Source organism: Chlamydotis macqueenii, chromosome 18 (assembly GCF_036417535.1).
Source record: "Chlamydotis macqueenii isolate bChlMac1 chromosome 18, bChlMac1.mat, whole genome shotgun sequence".
NCBI lineage: Eukaryota > Metazoa > Chordata > Aves > Otidiformes > Otididae > Chlamydotis > Chlamydotis macqueenii.
The window spans coordinates 3,013,994-3,040,143 of record NC_141573.1 but is presented as its reverse complement, the minus strand read 5'-3'; the positions used below and the strand labels follow the sequence as shown (position 1 = coordinate 3,040,143).

Sequence of the window (26,150 nt, the reverse complement as noted above, 5' to 3'; positions counted from 1 at the left end):
AGCCCTTTATATACCGGCTGGAGCCGGTCTCCGCCGGCGGCTCCGCAGCGCCATGTGCGCGCCGGGCCCCGGCTCGGCCCAGCGGCGGCGCCGGCACCGCGTGTGCGGCGGAGGGGGCGGTGCTGGCGGCGGCGGGGGGCGCGGCACCCCCCCCCCCCCTTCACCACCACCACCACTCCCTGCTTCGGGCCGGCACCTGCCGGAGCGGTCTGGGCTCGGCACCCCGCTCCCAAAAAACCGCCGCGGGGATGGAGCGGCGGCGGGAGGAGCAGGTCCCCGCCGGTTGGGACCCGGCGGGTGGCAAAAACTCTGCCGGTGCAAAGGGCAGATTGGGGGGGGGGGGGATGTCGGGAGGAGGGGGTTTGGGGCACACGGCGGGGGCTCTCGGTTTTGGTGACCGAGTTTTGAAGCCCTTTGTTTGCCAAACCCTGGATCTGCTTACGGGAAAGGGATGGGATGGGATGGGATGGTGGGAGTTGGGGGGCGGCATCCCCGCAGAGGATGTTAGGGAGAAGTTTTTTACCGTGAGGCCAGTGAAGCACTGTCCCAGGTTTTCCAGAGAGATGCTGGATGCCCCATCCCTGGAAATATTCAAAGCAAGGTTGGATGGGGCTCTGAGCAACTGGATCTGCTTGGAGATATCCCTAATCCTTGAAGGGGGCTTGCACTGAATGGGCTTTGAAGGTCCCTTCCCACCCAAACCCTTCTGAGATTCTGTCATTCCGTGACTCTATGACATCACCGCACACGTTAGGCCCTTTGGGCAGCGTGGCCGGGATCTGGCTGCCCACCACCGTCCTCAGCCCCGCAGCAGCGGGACGCAGCGCCGGGAGCATCCCGGGTTCGGACTGGCAGCCGCCGTCCTGTTGGCCGTGCGGGGCGCTGGGATCGGGATGGGAGCGGCTGGGACAGGGCTGGCACGCCCTGTGTGCCATTTCTGAGGGTGCCAAGGGGCTCCCGGCCCCTCTGAGCTCCAGCATTGCCAGCAGCACATGTTGCTTTTTTAGGGAGCAGCATCCCTAAGAAATCCCTACATCTCCCTGATGTGTGGAGCTTAAAAAGCAGCGACGTGTGACTCAAATGGGAGGCGGGCGAGACCGACTCACCACCTGTATGATGGAGGAGGAAGGGAGCAGGGAGGGAGTCAGACATCTGGCGCTGAGAGCACCAAAACCCCACCCCCAGCAGTGCCTGGCAAAGGGGAATGGCGCTGAAGCGGTGAGCACTTTAGGCTTTCCCCTAAATTTCCCTTAAATCAGTAAAAAAGAGGAAAAAAACTGAGAGCGCTCCATTTGCCGGTTCACTGTGCCACAGCCACCGCTACTGCCGCGTCCCGGTGCTGGCCTCGGACGCTGCTGGCGAGGTTTCGGAGCCTCGCGCCATTCCTCCGGGACCGTGGGCAAGTGACTTTTGCTTGCAGGTAATAATAGCAGAGGGCTGAGTGGGGCAGTGAGCGGACCCCTCCTCACCTGCCCTCCCGCGCTGCCCCAGGACCCCGCCACAGTTTACTGGGTTAAACCGGAACCTGGTGATTCTGGTTTGTACCCCTGGAAAAACGACGCGGGTTAAAATGTTCCTTCAGTGCCTCACCTGTCGGCAAGGGCTGCCGCGTTAGACTTCATGGAGGTCCCTTCTCTTGGTTTTCTTTTTTTTTTTTGTCCCAACGGGAGTTGCTAGGAGGGGCAGCGTGGGTAAGGAGGAACGAGGAATGGGGGAAAAACTCTGCAACTTCTGACAAATCAGGCAAATTAGCTGTTGCTTTCACCTGGTAACTTTGAGAAAGCTGCCGCTGATTTCTCCTGGCCATGCTGGTCCAACGGCCGCTGAGAAATCTCTCTTGCAGAGAGATTTCGGCAGCTTCCCCCCTCTTGCAATCCCATCCTAAACCGGCTCAAATCTGGGTGATGGGTAGCGATGGGGACTGTGCCCCCTGTGCCCTTGGAGACCCCCTTATTGTCCCATCCCACAGGAAACCCCTTGCTCCGAGGAATTGTGCCGTTCCCGGGTAGGGATAAAGGGCGACCACCTTGCCTGGCCTGGAAGAGCCGGTATCCCGATATCCCGTTACACAAGGTTTTCCTTGAGAATGGGTCACCCTCCCCGAGCTGTAATTCTTCCTGGCAGCGACAGTGCAAGTGGTTATGGGACAACAAAAGAGGTTTGTGCCTCCAGGGGAGAAATAAGAATGCAAATATCTTTGGCATGAAAAAACAAAGGCGATTTACTTCTTGGTATTTCTTGTCAGTACTTTGCATCTGTCTCTGCTTCACCTTCTCATTCCTCTGGGCTTTCCAAGTGCAATGAGGCTTTGGGGGAGCGATGGGGGCTGGAGGGGTCCCGTGGGAGGGACGGGGCTGATCCCCGGTGGCTGCAGCCTCTCCGGCCCGGGGCTTTGCAGCTTTGCTGTGAAATGTTTTTTTCCCCCCACGTTACCCACTTCTGGGGGGATTTGCCGTACTCCAGCCTGGCCTCGGAAAGGGCTTGGCCGTGTCTTGCCGGGACGCTTTGCCCCGGCACGTTCATTGTGGGTCCGTTCCGTGCCGGCTTGCAGCGGGACGTGCTTCTCCATCGCCCCGGGGGCTTCTGCCCCGCTCCCAACCCGGGTGCCTGGCCGGTGTTTGAGGGCTCTAAACCACAGCCAAGGAGAGCAAGCGTCCCGTCAGTGGGCATAAATCAGCCCGGAGCTGGAAAACAGGGCGGGCTGCAAGCAGAAAGGGAGCGCGGGCCCCTGCCTTCTGCCGCCGGATGGGTCAGGGACTTCCAGTTCATTTGTCCTGCCGGGGTTCGCCCAGCCCTGCTCGGCGTGTGTAATGTTTTCTCTGAAAGACCGAGCAGTTAGATGGGTGAAAAACATTCTCCTGTCTCAGGAGCTGGCAGAAGTCCTAGCAAATCTGCAGAAGTATGTTTTTGTCGGTGCTGCTTATTCTGTTAGGGGAACGAGTATAAACTATTCCAGTAGAAAACCTTTTCCTGGAATAAAGTCTTGACTCTGTTCAGAGCATTGTCAGGAGAGCTGTACTGGGAACGGAGCTTTGCTGGTAAACACGCCGGGACCGAGGACGCCTAACGCGGCAGACACAGAGCTCGTGGACCCTCTGCCCCCCAGACAAACCCCTCACGAGGCACCTGCTGCCCTTCTCTGGAATCAGAAATAAAATCTGTGCGGGGTTGATTTGGAAACAAAGCATGGATTTCTTTTTCTCCCCCCGGAAAGCCTGGCTGTCCCTGCTGGGATGTGCCACCATCCATCCCTTCCGGGCTGCCGCGGTGGGGTCGGGGTCAGCGCCGTGGGGACACGTCCCCATCCTGCGTCACCTGGCAGCCGTGGGGTCAGCACGCAGCTTGGGTGACCGCTTCTGCTTGCCTGCCTCAGTTTCCCCAACCCAGTCTGGCCAAAGTGAGGGGCGATGCTGGGAGTCCCTGGGGTGGCCCTGGGATAACAGCGGGAGCCCACTCTGCTTTGAATTTCTCATCCCCTGCTGCATCCTTATCTCCCCGCTCCTCGCAGCCGGGACGGGGATGCCTGCCGCTGCTTTCGGCAGGAGAGCGGGGCCGCCGGCGTGGGTTTGGGCCGGAGATCAGAGCCGTGACGCCCTGGGTGGGGTGCGAGCCCCGGGTGCTGGCAGGGGACGGCTCGGCACAGCCGGACGTGCTTCAAAGGGCGGCAGGTTTTTCCGGGCTCCGGCTGCTGCTTTGCTCTCCAGGCAGGCGTGAAAATGCGAAAGAATGTGAAAAATGTGAAAATGATCGTGCTGGCCCCAAGATTTGTAAACTTCTGGTTAATGTGTAATAAATACATGACAGACAGTCCCAGCGCTGGGCGGGTGGCCGCAGCCGCTCGGGAGTGGCACGGCCGGTGGCATCCCCCGAGCCAAGGGGGCATCTCCCCCCCCTGCCCCGGGGCCAGCCCCAGGGTGTCCTGAGAGCGCCCGGTTGGAGAGGCTTTGGGGCTCTTCTAGACTGGTTTATCTGGTTTTGGCTTATCCCTCTCTTTGTGTGAGCCGCCTTGTCTGGCTTGCAAAAACGCGTTTCATTTTATTTGTGTAATTCTTCCCCCGTACCGGGTGTGCGGCGTGAAGCGCACAGCGTCCAGCTCGAGCGGCACCGATGCTCGCAGCCCAGCGCGGTGCCGGTTAGCCGGAGGCCTCGGATCTTGGCTGTGGTTCTGCCCAGGTGGCTCACGGAGCTGTAAGCACCTTTGCAGTATTTCCTGCTTGGCACGAAGCGAGGTGCCGCAACAACCGTGTTCCCACCGTAGTCAGCCTGGGGAAATCTCTTCTGAGTCACTTTTTTTTTTTTTTTTTTTTTGCAAAAATAGCTACAAGATGGTCCTTCAGCTCTGCACAGGTCTGGTTGTAGCCAAGCCATAGGAGAGCGGAGGTGCTGCTGAAGCGCAGGCCCTGGTGCGGCAGCGAGCGGGGACCGGGGCTGGTCCCGGGGATGCTCACCGCGACCGCCCTGGCACTGCTGGAGGACGTGCGCAGCTCGCTGCAGGGGCAGAGCCGGCACAGCCCAGACTCGCCCAGGAATTTGAGATGAAAAGAGTCGGAGAGGTGCCTCTGCCAAGGAGCCTGGAGGAAAGCGCGCTGGAGTTGATGCCAAGGGGCGGCCTTGTGCTCGGCCGGGGTCTGGACCCGCGGCGGACGAGGACGGTTCTGTGGGAGCCTGGCACGAGCCACGCCACGCGCCCCACCTTCCACGGGCCGTGTTTCGCCTCCCCTTCAAATGGCCTCTGGGCATGGGAGATCAAGAAGTTTTGTCTGACCCTAATGCATAAATTTCAGCCCTGGGTGACTTTCCCCTGTAATTTAGAGAGAGGACGGTCTCCTTTGAAAATAGGTTTGATTGTTTTTGTTCGCCGTGTCGTCCTGGCGTCCCTCCCCAGAGCAAACGGAGAGGACAGAGGTTTGTGGGCGAGCTGTGGCTTTGTCTCCCTGGGGTTCTGCTCGGTTTCTCTGGGTGGCTGCGGGTTCTGCCAAGGGTTCCCAGTGCAGTTCGCGTGGTGCTGGGCCACCCCCGGGTACGGGACGGGGTTCGGTGCGGTGCTGTGTGGAGGATGCTCGGAGGGACTGGGGCTCGGCACGGAGACCACGCTCAGCCTGGCGACGGGGCCCGGAGCTGCCGCACGCCGGCGAAGGTGCCGGAGGGTAGGATTGCGCAGCGTGCCTTCCCGGAAAGGGTGAGCACCACCCGCCGTAGGCACAGCTCAGCTGGGATGCTGATGTGGGGCTCCTTATGGATTTGTTTTTCCCCCAAAACCAATTCCAGCAGGGTTCCTGTGGAGCTGATGGCTCAATTCTGAGCTTCTCTCAGCCCACCTGGGCTCAGCCCTCGTGCAGGCGTGTGGGAAAGCTGCTCCTTTCAAGCACCCATCCCCGAAGAAGCCCCAGGGGCTTGACAAAGAAATTGTGAAGGGAATCGTTTATGGGAACGTAAAGGTGACTTAGCTGCCATCGAACACGTCCAGATGCCTCACCTCGATCCTGCTCGCTGTTTGGCGGTTCAGGGCACGAGGGACGAGCCGTGGGTTCGCAGTTCGGGTGCAGAACGGGAGCTGGGCTCATCTGCTTTGCCCGGGCAGGGCTGTGCAGCCTCTGCCGCCGCGCAGCCCGCCGACCCGCCGCGTCCCACCCCGTTAATTAACGCACGGAGAGCGTCCAGGCCCTCGGATGGAAATTTATAAATTGACACTCTGGGCTATGAATTACGAATGGAGTCGCATCCCTGATCGGTGCAGTGCTGCGCCGACAGTCCTGAAGCCGCTGATCTGAGCGACCGCCCAAAGCTTTTAAAAATGCGAGCAGCGAAAACCTGGGAACAATTTGCTTTGCCAGCTACAAACCTCTTGGCCTACACATGGTGTTCCCTCTCCTGCCTCCTCCTGTCGCCCTCTCATCTCTTGGTTTCCAGTATTGCCTCCCCTCCTTGCCCTCCTGGTTTGTCTGCGTGGATGTTGCCCTGCTTGGCTGTGTGGACCATCCCATGGGAGCTGTGTCCTCCCCCAAGGTTGCTGGTTCCAACTGGGGGCATCTGCCACAGCGCTGGTCCCAGCTGGGTCCCGCAGATCCCCGGCCACCCCGACCCGGGCGCAGGTCCCGCTCCATCCCCACGGCCGGTGCTGAGCTCCTCACGCAGGGCTTGGTGGGGTTTTGGTGGATCTCTTCAGGTCCATCTCCCTTTGGCCATAACTTTGTGCTCAGAAAACACGATATTTCGCAGCTCCGCCTCCACCACCGCGCTCTGGGGTGGTTGTCCTTGAGCCTCTCCACCACTGGAGGCCAAATCCTGCCCTAAGCAGCCCTGTGTGATTAATCCTGTCAGCCTAGGTATTTCTGGTGTTTATTGCTTTCTGGATTTGCCTGAATTCCTGCATTCTTGCCTCCGGGAGCGGCTGCCTCTGGGTGCCCCATGGCACTGGCAGCAGTGGGGCAGCACGAGCAGATCTAAACTTTAAAAATGAGCTTTAGAAACGTCTCCGTTTTCACATATAAAGGCAAAGCCCCCTGCGTTCCCCCCGCCATGGCGCTGTGCGCCCTGCAGTGCTCGGGCGGGAGGGCGAGACGGGACGGAGTAGCGCTGCTCCCCGGGGATGACAGCACCGCGGGAAGCCATCCCAGCCCGAGGAATGGGTGCGGGAAAGGGGCACTCGTCCTTTCCAGTCCTTTCCAGTTGAGCCAGGCAGCAAAATGTACAACTTGGAAGGCAAAGTGTGGGTGTCTGGATAAGGCGCTCTGCCCCGGACCGGGGCGCAGGAGGGATGCTGCGTGTTCTGACGGCGTCGTCTTTCTCTCGCGCAGGGGCTGGTGTAACCAGGACGGAGCGACGGCCGCCGGCAGAGCCGCAGCGGTTATTTACCCACCCGAGGCGAGGGAGGCCAGCGCTTCGCCAGCCGGGGAGCGGGTCTGCAGCGTGAGAGCTTGGTTCTTGGACACAAACATCTCCCTGGCCGCGGGGAGGGGAGAGCAGCTACCGCCGCAGGTCGAGCCCGCTTCTGCAGGGAAAAATACCGCTTTGGTTTGGTGTCTAATTAGATATTTACCAGGAAGGAAGGCAAGTTAAAAATAGGGTGTCAGTGACTTCAAAGGGTGTTTTTGACTTCTAAGAATAACACCTTTGCTTGCGCCGATTTCAGGAATATCGGCTGAGCCTGGGTGTGAAAGACGGAAGAGACGTTGCAGCTCGGTTGGCAGCCAAGGGAGCAAACCGTGACCCCCCCGGCCCCGGCCCAGCCCCGCGGGAGCGGCTGAGGAGGGGACGCGGCGAGCTCACCTGCGCCCGCGGGGATGCGGCGGAGGAAGTTTGGGACGGACGAAGCCGCAGGTGCCCTGCCGTGTGGCGCCATGGGGACCCCCTCCCCGCGGGCGGTGCTGGTGCTCGCCGCGGCGCTGGCGGGGCTCTCGGCTCCCCGCGCGGGGTGTGAGCAGCCCAACTTCATCGTCATCCTGGCGGACGATGTGGGCTGGGGGGATCTCGGGGCCAACTGGGCGGAGACGAAGGAGACCCCGCATTTGGATGAGCTGGCAGCCGAAGGGACGAGGTAACGTCTACCCCCCTCCCCGGCCCTCTCCAAGCGTCCCTGGTTCCTCTGCCCCGCAGCAAAGGGAAATTTGCCCCCGCGGGCCTGGCACACCAAAGGATTTCGTTGCTGTGGTTTTGGTTGCACGGGGAGGGCAGCCACGGCCCGGTACCTCAGGGTGCAGGTCCGTCCATCCCCGCTGGGACCCGCGAGCTTCATCCCCCGCTCCTGACCCTCATCCCTGGGGCAGAAGGGGATGCGTGCAGGGCAGCAGGGAGGGCTGGGGCAGCGTCACGCTGTGCAGGGGCTTGCGAGCGAAGGATCCTTTGGTTTTCTAGGTTTGTGGATTTCCACTCAGCTGCCTCCACTTGCTCGCCGTCCCGCGCCTCGCTGCTCACGGGGCGCCTCGGGGCGCGCAACGGGGTGACCCACAACTTCGCCGTCACGTCGGTCGGCGGGCTGCCCCTGAACGAGACCACCCTGGCTGAGGTGCTGCGGGAGGCTGGGTACAGCACGGGGGCTATAGGTAAAGAGGGGCAGCCGGGGCGGGGCGGGGCGGTGGAGGGGACGAAGATGCCCGTGCCCGCGCCCTGCGGAGGAGGGACCGCAGGCAGGGCAACGCTGGCAGTTGAGGAAAGTCTAAAGGATCACCTGGGAGAGATTTTGCACATCCCCCTTGGATTTTGAAATCCCAGGCTTAAAATCTTCATTTTCAAACGTACGATACTGCCTGAACTCCAGGCTCGCCCCAGTTCTCCGTTTAACCTCTCACTGTTTCACCTCACAAGGACCACGCCGGCTTCTCCTGAGCAAACACGACCGCGCGCAGCAGCTCTGCCCTCCTGCATCCCACGCCGGTGTGATGCCGCTGGTGCCGGCACGGTCGGTGCCGCCGGCCCCGTGGCTTTGGGCACCCTCCTGTCGCCGTGGGTGCCCCCGGCCTGTGCCAGCCCCAGCTGGCAGCGAGCCCTTTGCACCCACAGCTCCTCTTGCTTGCGCGCGTTGTGCTGGCAGAAGAGCCCTCGATTTCTCCTTTCCCACTCAGTTTTTGCAGTTCTCCCCCTTGGACTGGCACATTCGGTGGGAGCAAGCGCGTGCTGGAGGTCAGAGGATGGAGCTGGTTGGTTGGGAGGGGTTAGAAATTCATCTCCTCTGAATATAAATACATGAAAGAGCCTTTTAAGGCTGGAAGCAGTTTTGCAGAGGCACGAGATACCTTATGCTTTTTTTTCTAAGTTTCTGAAAAAAAAAGGCACTCTGGAAACGCGGCCAGCACAAACAAGTGGCCTTTCTTGTTGTGAGATTAAAGCCCCCAGCGCTGCGGGGGCCTCGCGGGCGATGGCTGGCGGCGGCTGTAGCTGCCTTACCCTCTGAAATGACGTTCTGTGCCTTCCACGCAGGCAAGTGGCACCTGGGACACCACGGCCACCATCACCCCAGCTTCCGTGGTAAGGTCTGCGCTGGCGGGGACGAGCCGAGCGTCCCGTGGTCGCCTCGTCCCCTCCGACACCCTTGCTTGCCCCTCAGGCTTCGACTACTACTTTGGGATCCCTTACAGCCACGACATGGGCTGCACGGACACCCCCGGCTACAACCGGCCACCCTGCCCACCCTGCCCGCGGCACGGCGCGGCTGCCAGGTATGGGGACACGTGGGGGGTTCCGGTGGCGGCACTGGGAGGTGGGTGTTTGCACCGGCACCCCCAGCCCCGAGAGCTGCCCTTGGCTGTGACCGCCTCCCCTTGTGCTCCGTGCACCCAGTTTCCCCCTCTGTGTGCCGCAGCAGGGCACGGGTCTGGGTTGGGTTGGTCCCCAAATCGTTGTCCCCTTGCCGCTCCCCGCCTCGGCTGCGCTTTTCTGCAAAGCCCGGAGGCCAACCGCACTGGTCCCCGCTGCGGTGACAAGCATGGGGTGGCTTCTTCCCGGCAGGGCGACGAGAAAGGACTGTTACACGGAGGTGGCCCTTCCTCTCTTCGAGAACGTCACCATCGTCCAGCAGCCCGTCAACCTCAGCAGCCTGGCGGCACGCTATGCCGAGGAGGCGGCGCGGTTCATCCGCCGGGCAAGGTGAGCTGCCACCCGCCGTCCCCTCTGCCCAGAGAGCTCGTGGGTCACGGCGAGCGTCTTCTGCACGGCCTTGGTGCGGTGCTGGGGGGGACGGATGTCGCCCCGCGGTTGTTGGGGAGCAGATCTGGGGTCTCCGTCGTTCGGCTTCCCCGGAGAGGAGGAGGAAGCCACCGCGGCTGTCGCCGGTGTCCCGCTGGGCTCGCCCTGGAAGCCTTTTTGTGTGTCTCCTCTAAAGGCACCTGGAGGTGTTTAAACCCGCCCCGTAAGTGGAGTTTGCTCCATTTTGGGGATAGAGTGCTCTGGGATCCCTGGGCTTCAGGCTCTGCCTTCCCCAGCCGCGCAGGGACACGAGGGGCCGGGGCGTGCTCTTCCCCGAGGCGCAAAGCGGCTCCTCCGAGACGAGGACCCCAAAGCCCCGCGCACGGGTTGCATGATTTTCATCCCTATTATCGGCGGATTACGAGCTGTGACTTTGCAAAACGCCTCCCCGCAGCGCGAGGAGGGGAAGCGCTGCCCCGCGGCCCCGGCAGCGCCCATCCCCTGCGAACCCCGGCCCTGCGGGCTGCGGGGATGCTGTTAGGCTGTGAAACCAAGCGTGTGACCTCCGGGTTAATAGGAAAAACCTTTCGACTCCCAGCAGTATTTTGGGGTTATCTGCGTTCATGGAGAACAGGATTAAGCAGGTGCCTGCCTTTTCTCTCCTTCTCTTTGATGGCTTATTCCTGTTTTCCTCTGCCTGACTCATTCATTACGGGGCAACAAAAGAACACCGGATTTATCGTCTCGGTGTTTTTTTAACCAGTCCTGTCAAGGTTGTGCAATTCGTGACGGTGAGACTTGGCTCTGCCCGGGACACTTAGAGCGCAGCGAACATGGGAGCAAAAGTCAGGGACGTCTGTCTTAAGTTATTGATTAAATGTTTCCTTGATTTTCGGGAGAATTCTGGAATGCCAGTGCGAAAAGCCAGCGGGGATGTTCAGCTGCGTGCCACGGTCATAGGTCCGTCTGGGTGCTGGGGTCCAACCGATGCTCCGGGGTGGGCTGCGAGCTGGGGGAAGCAGCTTTCCTCGTTGCAGGGTCTCTGGCATCCCTTGGGAAAGGTGCCGTGTAGCCTTTTGCAGCGGCGATTGGCAAGGGACGCATCAGCACCCAGTGTTTTGCAGGGGCTGGGCAGGGCGCCGGGGAGACGCAGCCCTTCGCGGGGCTCCGACGTCACTGGGGAAGGATGCGGCAGCTCCGGGCGGGATGGGATTTACTAATTTTCCATCCCCAGGTAGATGACGGGTAAAGGAAGGAAGTGCCGACGCACACGTCGGAGGGGCCCCGAAAACTTTTTGGAGGCGGCGATGGGGCGGCCGGAGTGGGGCGCGTGCGCGGGCTGGGGCATGTCCCCGGGATCCGGCCCCTCCTTGCCGTTCGCCATCCCACCCTTCCCCTCAGAGGTCCCTGAGGAAGAGCGGGCCTCGTTGGAGGAGACAAATATAGCTGTAAACAAGAAAACAGGACGTATCCGCCGATGATTTAAAAGCAAACAGGCAGCGGGGCAGCGTGCAGCGAGCAAACGTGCCGCGCTCCCTGTCCGGGGCTGCCCGGCAGCGCCGAGGCCGTGCTCGGGGTCGGCGTGGGCGTCCTTTTGCTGCTCGTCCTCCGCTAAAATCATCGGCAGAGGCCGGATGCTTGCTGGGGAGGGGGAGAAAGGACCAAAATGGGCCCCGTGAGAGAGGGGATGGAGGCGGGTGGGTGCCAGGGGTGCACCGATGCGGGGTGTTTGGGAGATGGAAGGACAAGCCTGTCCCAAATGGGAGGACAGTCACAAGGGGACAACGGGGAGCGGCTGAAGCAGGAGCAGGGGAGAAGTGACCCACGCTGGGCCAAGCATCCCCCCTGCGAGGGGAGCGGCTGCCTGGAGGGTTCGCAGCCGGCTGACGCACGCAGGGTGGTTTTTCCCCCGGGAGCAGAGGCAGAGGTGGCCGCATCGCTCTCTGTCCCCGTGCTCGGCGGTGCCACCACGCCGGTGACCTTCTGCTGCCACCTTCCCCCATCTGACCGAACGCGCTCCCCCTCTTCCCTCCGCAGCGACGGCGGCCGCCCCTTCTTCCTCTACCTGGCGCTGGCCCACATGCATGTCCCGCTGGAGGTGCCCCCGCCGCCCCCCGCCTCGGCCAGGGGCGTCTACGGAGCCGCCCTGAGCGAGATGGACGCGCTGGTGGGACGGATAAAGCGGGTCGCCGACAGCCACGGGAAGGGCAACACGCTGCTGTGGTTCGCAGGTACAGCAGGAAAACCGGCCGCGTGGGTGGCGGGGGACAGGACCCCTCTTTGTCCCCTGCCCTCCACGCCCCCGGCTGCTCTGCGGGTGTCACGTCGTGGGGACGAGGGTCCCGGGCAGCTGCGCCCACTCTGTTACCCCCACTTTGGCTGCGGGGCTGAACCGGCAGGGCCGTGCTTAATTAAACCGCAAATCCTCGTTCATTAAGAAGCCCAAATCCGCTCTCGCTGAGCAGCCTCCCTAATGAGGACGTCTTGCTCCTGGGGACAGGAACCGTCTGTGTCTCATTAACGCCTGAAGCTGGTGGCGGCCGTTCGCCGCCCCCCCGCACCCCAGCTCTGCTCCAGCCCCTCACCGGGGACTTGGGCAGCCCCGGCCCTGGAAAATAAACTTTTAGAAATAAAAATAAATAAACCTGCTGCTCTTGCGAATGAGAGAAAGCATCCCGGGGACAGGAAGGAGGGATGGAGGGGTCACTTCTCCTTGCTCGCCCCGTGTTGTGGAGATGCCCCCCCAAAACGCCCCACTCCTGGTGTCGCTCATGGGGACGTTTCTTTCTCTTGCAGGGGACAACGGTCCCTGGGCGCAGAAGTGCGAGCTGGCCGGACGCCTGGGGCCGTTCGTGGGGGCCTGGCAGAGGCAGCGAGGTAACGTGGCACCGTGGGTGGGGGTCTCTGTCCCCGAGGGTGCAGGGGGGGCTGCTCCACAGAGCCCTTCGTTGCCCATTGCGGGGGACACGGGGAGCATTTCACCCTCAGCCTTTCTGCTGGCTGCTCCCCTGGCCTGAGTCACCTTGAGGACAACCCCAGAATAATTTTTGCCTTTCAGTCAGTCAAGTTTTCCCCTAAAACCGCTGCTGGGGGAGCTGGGTCCCCCTGTCCCGGTTACCCCAGAGCCTGAGGTCAGTGGCTGCTGGTTTTGGGGTCGGGATGCTCTCACCACCCAAGCAGCGGGGCCGTCGGCTCCGGCAGGGTCTCGCAGCCCCCAGCCCCATCCCAGACAGAGGCCAGCACCCAGCAGCCCCCCAGCCCCTTGCTGGGGGGGACTTTGCTTTTCTTTCTCTCCACCGTTTTGTTGTTTTTTTTTTTTTTTTTCCTGCCTGTCCTCCTTTTCCGGCCAAGCCATCTGCCCGGTGGGTTTCCTCCAGCCAGAAGCATGCATGAGTCAGGCGGTTCCCACTTCTGCTTGTGTTACGCAGTGTAAACGCGCGCCGGGCTCGGTTCCCCTCTTCGCTCGGGGTCAGCGGCGGAGGGGCTGCGGGCGGCAGCGGCTCTTTCCTCCTCCGCTTCCTGACACCCAGGCGATGCAACCCTGGCCGCTTCCCCGGGCTAACGCGGCCGCGGGGCTGGCTCGCCTTCCCGTTCCCAGAGCCCTTCCTTCGGCCCGGCCCCGGCATGAAATCGTGACCTTAATTTTTTTTTTTATTATTTTTTTTTTTTTCAGTAAACAAACCCTGCTGACGACCTGGGTTGCTCTTGAGCAACCGACGGTCACAAGCCGGAGCAGATGGTACAGGCAGTCCAGCGTTCGGGAACAAAGCTGGGAAAACACAGCCCCTTTCCAGCATCGAAAACAGCCCGAGCCCCCGCGATCGCGTGAGGCTGGGGAGGAGGGCGGGCTGGCAGGGCTCTAGGAGCTGGCTGGAAATATGGACCGGGAAGAATGACTTCCGAAATCCCTCGGCTGGTTGTTGCACGGATGTTTTGGAAGCCAGCCCGGTGTTACTGTTCGCTGCTGGCTGCAGACGGCCGCCAGTGTGGGTGCTGGGTGGGTGGGATGCTGGGCCATCCCATTCCAGGGGTACCATCCCCCAGTGTGGTCCCCCAGTATGGTCCCCCAGCGGGGAAAAGCCCTTGGAGGAGCGGGAGGGCAGGGGAGGACGGGCTGCTGGGACTCTATACATTTTGCATGGCTTGGCATTTCCTTTAGGGTCCAGCCTGAATTCCAGGGACGTTTTCCATCGATTTCGGGTGGTCACTGGAGTCGGTCCTTGCTCGGAGAGAGCAGCACATCCGTGCGTGCTGCTCCCCTTCTCTGGCTGGGGAGCTTCCTGCAGCCGCCAGCCCGTCCCAAAAACCCATCTCCCACCTCGGACCCAGCAAGGCGGGATGCTGGGATGGAGACGCGTGTTTCGGGGACGTGACGCCGGGCGTGTTTTGAGGCCGGTTTGGGAGGCTCCGGACCTGCTGTCCCCATGTGGTGGGAGCAGGAGCAGGGGTTTCATCCCAGCACGGGAATGCTCCGTTCAGCTTTCCAGGAAAGCCACGGGCTCCGCCGTCCCCGCAGCGGCAGGGTTGCATCATCCCTGCTCTTGAGAAAAGTCCCTGGTTGGGTTTGGGGAGTTTCAGCCCCGTTTGCTGCCCAGAGTGTTAACGTGAGCTCATCCACGGGCAGCTCCGGCATCCTGCCCCGCCAGAGGTACTGGGGGACGAGTTATTTCGTACGCAGCAGAGATAGGGATTGGTATTAATTGCTGTAATTGCTATAATTGCTGTAATTTCCTCGGGTGTTGGAAGGCAGGGGAGGCACCTTGCTTAAGCTGTGTGGGACGCGTGTTGGAAGCGCTGTTACAGTTCCAGGAGCCACCAGAAACCCCAGAGCTGGCTGCGTCCCACCGTGTTAGGCCCCAAAGCGACGTTCACCGGGGGAAAACGCCAAAAGTTTGGGCGGGGAGTGGGAGGGATTGGGGATGTGCCTGGCCTGTGCCGAAACCTGGTCCGAAACATTTTCCCTGGGCTGTTCCTCGTGGCATCTGTGCCATGCGTGTCCCCTCCGCTCTGGCGATGTGGGTACGGTGGCATCGCTTGGGAGCGCAGGATCAGGCCCGTAGCGTGGAGCAGCGATTCCCGGAGAGGCCGGGCTGGGACGGGGACCGGCGTGGGGACACAGAGCAGCGCGGGGTGGCTGGGCGGCAGCAGGGAGGTCGCCGCTCTCTTGGCTCTGCGCGGAGGAAATGGCTTCGGGCGAGCGCCGTTGCCATGCGCACGCTGAAAGGCGGGCGGACAAAGGCTGCGCCTGGGAAGTTTGCTCGGTGAATCGGGTTGGGATTTTCTGTTTGCCCCATTCCCAGCTCCTTCCCCCTGCAGCTGCCGGGGCCCTTTGGGCTGCAGCCAAAGCAGCAGCTCTCTAACGCCCTTCCGCCCATTTCGATGCTCAGCACCCCCATTTTGGTACCCCGCACCCCCGTTTCCTTGCTCAGCATCCCCGTTTTGTTGCTCAGCACCCCCGTTTCAGTGCCCAGCATCCTCACTTCAACACTCAGCATCCCAGGTGGAGGAAGGGACCGGGCAGCTTCCCTGTGCCATGTGTCTCAAACCCAGAGGCAGAGCAGGGGCGTTTTGGGTGACGCCCGGCACACAACGAACAAGGTTAATTAGCCGGCAGGATGGTGTTTTTAATGAAGCGGGTTTCCAGTGGCTGGGGGCTGTTGGCGCTTTACCACGCGGAGGGCAGCAGCCGCCTGCACGGGGCCGTTGCCAGCCCCTGGTGTAAATTCCTACATCTCCCACCTGCTCCCTATTCTTGCCCGACATCAGAAGTGGATGGGGGACGTGGCAGCTCCAGCTGAGGAGAAACACAAAGCAGTGCCAGACTGAGCCTCCTTTTCCCCCTTTCCCCATCTCTTTTAAAAACTCCTGTAACTCTTCTCCCTCCTCCAACCCAGCTCCATCTCCAGTGAAGCCACCCTCCTTTGGGGTCATTCACTCCAGCTCTGCCTCTGAGTAGCTCCTTCCCCAGGGAAACTCTGGAGTCAGGCATTTTTCCCGGCAACGCAGAGCTCCTGACCGCTGCCCTTTTCTCTTGCAGGCGGGAGCTCGGCGAAGCAAACAACCTGGGAAGGAGGGCACCGGGTGCCGGCGCTGGCGTACTGGCCCGGCCGCATCCCTGCCAAGCGGACGAGCCGCGCTCTGCTCAGGTACAAGCCCGGCGGGGTGGCATCGGGGAGCGGGGCGGCCCCTTTGCCCCCCCTGGGACGGGCCCAGGTGATGATCTGGATTTTGGCAGCGGCAGCTGCCCGCCGTGGTTGTTGCCCACCGTGTGCCAGGCTCTGTACTTTTGTCCTCTCCCAAGCCCGTAAGACTCAATGCTTCGGCAAAGAGGAGCTGAAAGGGCTTTTTGTGAGGCCGGTGGATTGGCGTGAGCAGCCGCCGGGCCCCGTGTGCCTCCCGGCCGCGGCGGCTGAGTGCCTCCCGATAATTAAAAGTTGACGATGTTCTCTCTCTCCACCAAGAAGCAGGCTTAGGCTTTGTGGTTTGTGAATGGCTTTATGTGGAGGAGGGTGCGGTTGTGGGAACGGCTGGCCGGAGCGATGGGGCTCGCGATCGGAGCAGGATGCGGCCGGCCTGGGAGGTAGCGAGCGAATTTTGCCGTTTCCGGCAAAAGCGGAGAGGAAGGGCTGCTGCCCCCGGCTCCTCGCCGCGCCGGGGAGCGTGGCACTGCGGAGGGGTGCAGCGATATCGCACCTCTGCGTGCAGCAGTCGCACCCCTCTTGACAGCCCCTCCTTTGCAGCAGTCGCGGCGCGGGGGGCACAGCCCGGTACGGGGGCAGCACAGTGGGATGCCTCATCCCCTTTCTGCTGGGATGCCTCATCCCCTTTCGTCCCTTGAAGCACAGGATGGTGGAGGTCGGGGTGGTGGGGCCAAGGGGGTTGTTGGGTGTTGGGAAAGAGTGGCCCAGCTGCTGGAAGCGGGTCCTGGCAGGTGGGCCCCGTGGAGGTGCTGGGTGTTTCTAAGGTCCAGGAGATCACCTGGACCCACTTACTCCTTGCGTGGCCTGAGGGCAGCTCTGGGAGCTGGATTTTTGTGAGCGGGGGAAGGTTCGAGGCATAAGCTGGGTCTGACGGAGGGGATGGGGCGCACGCGGCACCCCTGGGGTGCCCTCCAAGCCCTTCCCCTGTGTGGGTGGGTGATGGACCCACTGCTGGGACAGGGGGCAGAGCTGCCAGCCCGTGCTCGCGCAGGGCGAGATCGGTGCCCATCCCCATCCTCGCGTCCCACCAGGCTCCTCGCCCTGCGCCGCAGCCCTGCCGCCAAGCCCAGCCGTTCCCTTTATCGCCTCCCTTATCTCCTGCGTTTCCCAACTCCGGCCCAGCAAGTCGGACAGCTGGAAATCTAGAAAGCCAGCGGCAGCACGAGCTGTGCTGCACGTCGGGCGCTCGGCGAGCGGCTCCGTAGCTCTGTAGTCACAGCGCAGCCGGCATCATCCTCAGCCCGTTGCCACGGGGCCGTGCCCGCCTGGTGCAGGGTGATGGCCTGGCGCTGGGAAGAGGCAGCCCCCTGTTTGGGAGGCAGCACAGGGCCGGCACAGAGCGATGGCCTGTGCTCAGAAAGGTGTCACCGCCGTGGTCAGCCTGAGCTGGTGTCGGGGCCGGTGGCTTTTCTCTGCACCTTGGGGACATCCCTTGAGGGACAAGCATGTGAGACAGGGTGGTTGAGGACTTGTCCCCCCAGCTGATGGGGAAGACCAAGAAGCGTTAGCCGCCTGCGTGAGCCTCCTTCTGCCCCCGAGGTTATGGAAACGCTGACGGCCTTTGCGTCTGTCTGGGGCGAGCAGCCTGCCCAGGACTGCGCCTTGCCGCTCCCCGGCATCACTCGGCTTCGCCTCCTCCCCGGCGCAGGGAGCGGAGAGGTGAGCGAGGGTGAGCGTGCCCGGGGGCCGGGGAAGCCGGAGCCAGCGGAGAAATGCTGATGCGTTGCCGCAGACCTGCACCTGCACGCCGGTTTCTGCAGAAAACTGCTTTGTCGGCTTTTCTTAATTCTGTTTAATTGTCAGAGCCGCTTGCTGTGCTTCTGTCCTTCCTTGCCCTAACCTGAAGTAGGGCAGGGAAGAAATAGGTCAGTGGGGTGGTGAAGCAGCGAATTGCACCATCCTGGCCGTGCTGTGCCGGCAGCGTGGGGCTGGGCGCGTTGGGCAATCCGGTTGGGGTGTGGGCAGAGCCGGCTCGGCGGCCCGTGCAGCGTGGTTGCCCCGGCCGGGATCCCTGCCGCGCTCGCGCCCGGGACGCTCGTCGCCAGCTCTGTCCCCTGGGCAGCAGGCGGGGGGCTGCCAGGCCCTTTTCCCTCGGGATTTGGGGCAGCAGCAGGATGCCGGAGTGACTTTATTTATTAAATCTCCCTTGGCCGGGGCTGGGGTTGGCAGCGTGGCTTCCCGTTTCCCCGCAGCACGGCTTCCCCAGCTTGGCTTGCGAGATGTGCCTGCTGGCAGGGCCTTTGCTTTGATGCCAGCTTTGACCAAAATCCTATTTTTTTGTGCCTTTTTTCCGCGGGTTACGTCTGCCCATGGCCGGGGGGGGATCTTTGACCACCTCTGCGCTCAGTCATGTCCTCCCACCTCGGTGATGCTTTCCAGCGGTCCCGCCTCGACCAAGCGAGCATCGCCACGCACCGTGCTGGGGGCCAGATCCTGAGGGTGCTGAGCACCCCCGGGACCATGAGTACTGACCGGGGCCTGCCTCAGGCTGCCATTTCAGATGCACCCAGGCTGACCCCAGCGAGGTGCCTGCGGGGATGTGCCCTGCCTCGGGCGCAGCGAGGAGCCAGAAGATTTTTTCGGCGCCTCCCGGCTCGCCTGGCCGCTGGGGCCGTCTCCGCGAGCGTGCCGTACCGGGGCTGCCTCTCAGCAGTGTTTGTTCTTATTTGTTCTCTCTGTCTCTTAGCAGCTAAATTAAAACTCGGTGAATGGGAGAGCAGGGGGGCCCTTAAGCCCTGGGCTCTTTTCTCTCTCCGCTCACGCAGCCACCACCACGCACCGGGCGGGAGCAGCGCGGTGGCAGGACCGGGGCGGCAGGACCGTGGCAGTGCAGCACCCTGGGTACCCCCAACGTTTTTGCCTCCCCCAGCACTTTCCTTGCCCCAGCTGAGCCCCCGGGGTTTCGACTCCCTGAGCTGCTGGCACGAGGGTTTTGCAGCTGGAGGGATGTGGGCTGAGTCCCTGGCAGCGCCCGGCGTCGGTGGCACTGCCAGCTCATCAGCTCCGTGCCGCAGCCTCGTCCCCGGGGAGGGCAACGCCGTGGTGTGTCACTTGGCCGTGCCGACGTCCCGCTGTCCCCTGGGGCCGTGGGACACCCCTGGTGCGGGGTGGCTCCTTTTAGAGATGTGGGGTCACCCCGCCACCACATCTAGGAGAGGGAGGGATGCGCTCGGTCGCAGCGAGCGGGACGGGACGCTTGTGCCTCGCAGGAGCGGGCCCCGGAGGGTAGGGGTCAGCCGTTCCCTGTCACACTGGAGTTGAGCCCAGAGCCCACTGGGCAACCTGGCCAGTGGAGTGGGAAGCGCGTGCCCAGGCCGCGCAAGGGGCTGATGGCAGAGCCAGGCGGTCCCTGTCCCACCCCAGCGATGACTTTGCTGGACCCCCAGCCCCTCCGTGCCATGCGGACAGGTGGGGAATTGCCAGGGCCAGGCTCTGGCCCTGGGGCCGCAGGCAGCAGGCAGGCGAGCAGAGATGCTCCCCCTCTGCATCCCTGCGGAGCTGGAGGGACACGGGGTCATCTCCTTCTTCCCTGCGTCTCTCCGCACCGAGAAGCAACTAAGGATGAGTCCCGAGTGCTCTTCTGCGGCTGAGGCCCCTGAAAAACCCGGGAGGTTTACGGTGGAAATGCTGACAGGCGTTTTGGTGGGGAGCGCACAAAATAGCACCGCTCTCATTTTCCATTCTGGCTGCGACGGCTCGTGCTGCGCCATGCAAAAGCGAGACCACATTTTCCTGGGGCGACGGGATCTGCTGTCATTGGCGTAAAAAGTCCCTGTGCTAGCACTTTCTCCGGAGGGTGACCGGCTGCCTTCCCGCGTGTCCCCGGCGGGGGGGACGGCAGGGGGCCGCCCCGCTCCCCGTCCTGCGGGTGCGGGACTTGCCGGGTGCGGGATTTGTCGGGCGCGGGGAGCAGCAGATCCTGGCTGAACCCGCAGAGCCTGGCGAGGAGCCGGGGCTGGGGGTGGGAGGTGTGCGAGGCGAGGGCTTGCCAGGGCCGAGTCGCTGCTTGAAACCGGTTTTAACCTTTTCTGCAGAGCTCAGCTGTTGGGATGGGTGCTGGGGAGCAGCCCCCCCCACCCCAAGGCACTCTTCTGCCATCAGCGCACCGAGTGCCCCCCGGGCGCGGGGCTGCGGGGTGCGGGTGGGGTTGAGGGGACCCTGTGGGGACCTTCGCTCCTTGCTCTGATGAAAGCCACCTCTTTCCCCAGCACCCTGGACATCTTCCCCACGCTGGTGGCCCTGGCTGGGGCAGCGCTTCCCCCGAACAGGCGCTTCGACGGCTTGGACGTGTCCCTGGTTCTCTTTGGGCAGTCGGATGCGGGGCACAAGGTAAGGCAGAGCCACTACCCGCCCGTGACGTCCCCCTCCTGACAGCAGATCCCACCGCCCCTGAGCTCAAAGGGGTCAGGGGGTGGCGGAAGGGCTCAGCGCTGGCGAGGTGCGCACCCACCGGAGCATTGTCCCCGGGTCTGGAGGAGGATGCCAGCCGGAGGTGACCGGGTCGGGGAACCGGGGTAAAATGCCTTTGGGATTAACGCAGGGTTGGTTTACACTTTGTTGGTGAATCGGGGATGGGAGGTGAAAATGCCCCCGCACGCAGGCTGGCGTCCCTTCCCGTGGGCTGGCAGGGCCGTGCCCACTGTCCCGGCGACACCGGCCCAGGGGATGCACGGCAGCCGCGCGGTGCCAGCACAAACGGTACGCCAGCGCGGGAAACGAGAGACCCCGGGGGCTCGGACCCGGTTGGATCTGCTTTATTTATCTCACCAGAGCCAGGCATCGCGAAGCCCTCCTTCTCCCAGCTCCTCGGCTGGGGGACGTGCCTGGTACTGGTGTTCCAGCGGGGCAGCCCGTCCGTGCCCCACGGCTCTGCCCGTACAAAAGGAGCTGCTGACAGCTCCTTCAAGCCTAAAAAGTGCAGTTAGCAGAACAAGCGGTATGGCGAGGCATTTTTCTCAGAGTTGCACAAGATTTTTGCAGACCCAAAAGAAAAAAAAAAAGTGACTTTAATAGCAGTCCCACAGATAAAGGCTGATTTTGCTTTCAAAGTCCACCCTCCTGCGAGCACCATGAGCCAGCTCCCAGCAGGGATCTTGGATTTGCTTTCTGTGTCCATCAGAGTTTTGGTATTTGCTTCGTATTTATGGAACCCTCAGCTGAACCGTGAGATAAAGTGGGGAAGTAGATGGGATGCGGCCAGCGCGCTCCGCTGTGCTCCTCGGGATTAACCCTCTTCTCCTGCGTGTGTGGCACTGGGAGCGATGGTTTGCCGGGAGCGATGGTTTGCTGGGAGTGATGACTTGCTGAGAGTGATGACTTGCTGAGAGTGATGGTTTGCCGGGAAGGATGGTTTGCCAGGAGTCATGGTTTACTGGGAGCAATGGTTCGCTGGGAGTGATGGTTCACCAGGAGCAATGGTTTGCTGGGAGTGATGGTTTGCTGGGAGCGATGATTTTCTGGGACTGATGGTTTGCTAGGAACAATGATTGACTGGGAATGATGGGATGCTGGGCCTCACGGTGAGGTGTAGGGGCACGACCCATGCCAGCCCTTTGAGGAATAAAGTCCTGAGCCACGACGCGCTGCCAGGTCCCTGGGCTCCCCCAGCATCACCCTGTCCCAGTGCTTTTTTGGGGTGGTTTGTGCTGCAGCCAGGGTGAATGAACCCCTGCGGGGCTGGGAGCCGGGGGGCACAGCCCGGTTGTTCCTCCCTATCCCGGGGGATGCGACCCAGCCGCCCGTGCTGCCGCGGGCTGGGGTGACCTCGGGGGGGACACACAGCAGCCGCCTGCTCCGGCCCCACGGTGATCGGGAACCGGTGCCTGTCCCCGCTCCCTCCGCTCTTGGCTCCCCGCCTTTCAGCGCCCACCTGCCAGCGGCTGATAGCAGCCCCCCTCTTTGGGGTCACGGGGTTTTCCTTGACACAAATCCTCCCGAAAGCGGTCCCTTTCCTCACCCCACCGCCCGCTTTCCGCACGCCGCCGGCAGCCGGGGGTCCCCGGGGTGGCTGAGGCTCCCTGGCGCGCGCTGCCCGCCGTGACCTCGCTCGGCGTCCCGGCCCGCGCGCTCGGCACCGGAACAACCTGTGACAGGGCTGGGGCGACGCCAAGGTGCTGCTCTGAGCGAAGGCTGTTTGTAGTAAAAATAAACACATCCTACAAACTGTGGCGGGGGCGCGAGCGTCAGACAAACGAGCCCTTCCCGTTAGCCTCACGGCAGCGGGGCGCGCGCCTGCCGCCCGCGCGAGCAGCCGGAAGCGCCGAGTTCAGACAATGGGTTTTCTGGGGAGAAAAGCTTTTTTTTTCCTCTTTTCTTTTTTTTTTTTTTTGTGTTAAATGAAAATAACAGAGTCAAAGATCAGTAGGTGGGTTGCAGACCTGGGAGCGTTTCTTGAAAGGGCTCAATGAAGGAATCTCCTCAATTGCGCAGTGAATGTGAATTGATTTTCTGAGCTTGGGGTTTTACGGGGCAGGTTTAGGAACGTACGGGTTGGTAGCAAGGGGGGTTTGAGTGCCTTTAGTGCCCCCCAGCTGTGCTGCTGACGGTGCCGCTGACGGGTGACAGGGCGCGGGCAAAGCTTTGGGGCTGGAAATCGGTTCAGTCCCCGGCGCCTTGGCTTCAAGGGCCCTGAGTATCTGCTGAGTTCTACTTTGGAGCTGTTTTATTCTGACCAAGGAGGTGGGGACTCTAGCAGGGGTTTTCTCCTTGTAGCAGGCTTACGCCACGCCGCCTCTTCCACTTTACGCCCTTATTTTTTTTCCCCTAAAGCACGATTTTTAAACCAAATTCCAGAAGGTAAATTTCTTTTTTTTTATTTGCCTTGCAATGGAGGGCAAGCAAGGGAGAGCATTTGGAAATCATCCCCCACCCCGAATCCTGGCATTTCTTGGATGAGTTTCCAACTGTTCCCAGGATGGCGGCCGCATCGGGACCAGGCGAGCTCCGGGTGCCCGAGCCGGGTGCCCGGCGGCGCTGCGTGCCGGGGCGGGCCTTGCGCTGGGCACCTGCTAAGGCATCACCGCGCTGATCAGCTGCGAACGCTGTTACTAAACTTGGCCCCGCAGCTGCCTACAACTTCGGCAGATGTTTCTAATTTTTAGCACAGTGGAAATTTCTTGAATCACTTTTCAACTCAATTCCCAGGGAGGAAACCTTGAGTGACTCACCCCTCAACGAAGCCATTGGCTCCAGGCAGATATTATCTGACAGAGGAGCCCGCCGACCCGTCCAGCTCACTTGTCCTCTCGCTCCCGTGTGCCAAAGCCGTCGTCCTGTGCGGCTCAAGTGTCCTAAATACCGAAAGGGAGAGATTCGACCCACCCTTCCCTTCCTTCTCGCCCCCATTCCCTGTGCCGGGACGGCTGTTGTTAGGGAAGGGAGCGCTCGCACAGCGGGGTGAGTCAGCGGCGGGGACGGACTGGGAACGATGTTCCAGCACCTCACCTACCCGTGCAGCCGCTGCTCCGCGTGAGCTCACCCTCGGCGTGCGGCTCGCTGCTGGCCTCAGGCAACAATTCGGCTCCCCTGGATGTCCCCGCCGCGGAGCTGAGCTGGGAGCACCGAGGGAGGTGGGAGCACCCTCAGCATGGGGGTGACGGTGTACCTGAGGCCCTCCCAGCTCCAAAATATTTTGCCTTGCTCTGCTGAAAGCTCCCACGGTTTCGTGATCCCTTTCCTGCAGCAGAATTGGACTGGGGGGGTAAATTCAGGGCCAGGAAGGCGCAAGAGAGGTGCTGGTGTTCCACGGCGCCCTTCGGCTGTCAGCCCGCCCTTCAGCTGTCAGCCCACCCTTCGGCAAGCAGAACTCGGTTGGTTGCTCAGAGTCCAGGGGCTGAATGGTGTCTCCAAATGTGTGCACGGGCGGGATGTGGTCTCGTCTGGGTGGGGAGCGGGTCTCATGGAGCGGGTTTCTCTGCCACAGGCTGATGGACACGTTTCTGTTCTTCCTTCAGGTTCTGCTTCACCCCAACAGTGGGGCAGCTGGGAAGGACGGCGAGATAGAGACGCTGCGGCTGGCTCAGTACAAGGCGTTTTACACCACAGGTACCGTGCCCCTATTAGAGGTCATCCAGTCCGGGAAAAACCTTCTGGAACTCTTGGTTCCCTGTAGATACAGGGAAAAACCAACTCGGGTTAATTCAAGCAAGAGCAAACCCAGCGAGGACAGGCACGTGCCCCGCTGTGTCTGCGGGACGGGCTTTGCAGCCCGGGGTTGTTGGCCTCAGAAGCATCCAGGGTCCCAAAGCTGGGACATGGTGGGACTGGGCCATCTCAGACGGGTGAGGAATACAGAGGTGATCTCTGGGCAGCCTGGGACTCCAGTGTTTTTCTCTCCTTCCTCCCTAGGAGGAGCAGTGGCTTGCGATGGGAGCATTGGGTCGGCTGAGCACCACCAGCCACCCCTCCTTTTCAATCTGGATCGCGATATCCAGGAGCAGGAGCCTTTGGACGCGGCATCCCGAGAGTACCAGGCAGTGCTACCTGCAATCAGCAGGGCTTACGCCCAAGCTCTGGAGGACATCGCCACAGACAACGTCACGGTTGCAGATTACTCCAAAGACCCGGCCGCCACTCCCTGCTGCAACGCGCAGCACGTGGCCTGCCGATGCCAAGCGCCCGGGGCTCACGCAGCCGTGCCGGACCGTCACGCGGAAAGGAGAGCAACGCGGTTTTGCCTTTAAGCAATGAATTGCTCAGGCTGCTCCTTTCCCCGAGCGTGGTCTGGGAACGGGATTGCTGTGCGTGCTGGCTCCAGGCTGGAGGCTGGCCGTGGAGGAGAGGGATGGAGCCCTTCGCTCCGTGCTGTGAAGCAGGGAGGTGAGTCAGTCTGGGTCTGCGTGAGCACACAGAGGCTCCCCTTTGCAGGACTGTCCCCCGGCAGAGCAGGGGACTGCAGTACCGGGTGGAAGGAGATAGGTGTTTCGTAGGGCTCTTTCACTGAGAAAGAGCCAGGTCTTGGATTAAAACTACCTTCTGCTAGAGCTGGCTTTGGGAGAGAATTCCTCTGGGAAATTCGCTCGGCTTTCCTCTAAAATGGACCTTACAGGAGCGGGCTGGTGGGAGCACAAGGCAGGGGAGGCCGGAGCCCGCAGCCCCTGAGCAAACATCCCTTCTGCTGCTGAGACCCTGGGAGTCCGTGGCTGCAGAGAGAAGATTCCCGGCCGGCATGAGGTGAGCACTCTGGGAAACGGAGCACCTGCCCCTGAGGTGTATCAACGGGGTTCTGTTGAAGACCCAACTGTCTGTAGAAGGAAAAGGTTCCTGAGCTCTCCCTGATGCTGCTTTCCTCCTGGGCAGGATGCTGCGCTTGTCCTCGCCGCTCTGCGCTGCCACAGCGGAGGTTGGGGGTGCCCTGAGACGTACACCCACGTCCCCGTGTTTGGAAAAGGCTTTTTTTGGGAAGGTGTGAGGGAGAGGTGTGCAGTGCAGAACTGGGGTACCTGCTCCCCATCAACTCCGCATGGAAAGACCAATGGTGTAACTGGATTTTTTGGGGGAGGTCAGGGAGAGGTCCCTGCCCGCAGGTCTCCCAGCAGACCAGGGCTCCAGGCAGAGAAGCCGCTCCTGCCGATCCCAGTGCGATGCCCGGGAGGCGCGTGGGGGGAAGCAGCTCTGACGGGGCCGTTTCTGGGCAGCTGCAAAGGCCTGGGGAGCTGCAAAGGCAACATCGAAGCTGCAACTGAAACCCAGAAACCACCGGGGTTTCTCGGCAGCTGAGCGAGGGTTTTCTGGAACGATTTCAGACTCCGATTTACGTACCCAGGTCTTTCTTTGGCCGAGCCGTAAGTGGATTTGTGTGACCTTGGCCAGGTGGGTGGTGTGGGAGCAGCTGTCCTCGCAGGAGGCCCCCAAGCCCCCTCTCCCGCTCATAATCCTTAATCAAGACTGACATCTTTAGGGCCCCGCAAAGAACAGCAGGAGCACGGGCAGCGAGCTGCCGGGGACAGAGCACGACTTTATTCTGTCTTTAAACATAGCAAATGGCATCTCCTCTAACGTCACTGCAAAAATACTTTGCCTGGGTCAAATAGTATGTATAGACTGTACAAAGACATAAGTTTAATATATCTTCCTATAAGTACATTTATACACATAAACCAGCATAAATTAGAAAAGGGACCAACGGGTATAGAAAATTCTGGTTACGTACAAATCCCATTAAATTAGCATTTACACTGTGGTTCTAACATACATTTTGTTAAATATAGCCATGTGCATACAGTACGTTGACACCCCACCCAGACACAAATTAAAACAAGGGGCTACTGGGGCCAGGCATTCCCTTAAACACACCAGAGGAAAAAGCAGTGGCCCACCTTGTTTGTTTGG

At 61.6% G+C, this 26,150-nt stretch overlaps 1 protein-coding gene across 1 annotated transcript; it reads left to right on the top strand.

Annotated features, from left to right (window-relative positions):
- Positions 1-209: 209 nt before the first annotated feature.
- Positions 210-24,802, top strand: ARSG (arylsulfatase G). The gene is made up of 13 exons (XM_086762594.1): positions 210-272; positions 1,970-2,158; positions 6,798-7,537; positions 7,855-8,042; positions 8,917-8,964; positions 9,044-9,155; positions 9,445-9,582; positions 11,659-11,852; positions 12,418-12,498; positions 15,659-15,767; positions 20,030-20,150; positions 23,774-23,864; positions 24,168-24,802. The coding sequence occupies exons 3-13, from the start codon at positions 7,284-7,286 to the stop codon at positions 24,500-24,502; spliced, it is 1,671 nt and encodes a 556-aa protein (XP_086618720.1). The 5' UTR covers positions 210-272; positions 1,970-2,158; positions 6,798-7,283; the 3' UTR covers positions 24,503-24,802.
- Positions 24,803-26,150: the final 1,348 nt, after the last annotated feature.

What these genes read in the sequence shown, in the direction of transcription:
- ARSG (XM_086762594.1), top strand. Translation starts at nt 7,284, where the DNA reads ATGCGGCGGAGGAAGTTTGGGACGGACGAAGCCGCAGGTGCCCTGCCG. An exon ending in CCATCACCCCAGCTTCCGTG is followed by an intron (nt 8,965 to 9,043) that starts GTAAGGTCTGCG and finishes CTTGCCCCTCAG; the next exon opens with GCTTCGACTACTACTTTGGG. An exon ending in CACGCTGCTGTGGTTCGCAG is followed by an intron (nt 11,853 to 12,417) that starts GTACAGCAGGAA and finishes TTTCTCTTGCAG; the next exon opens with GGGACAACGGTCCCTGGGCG.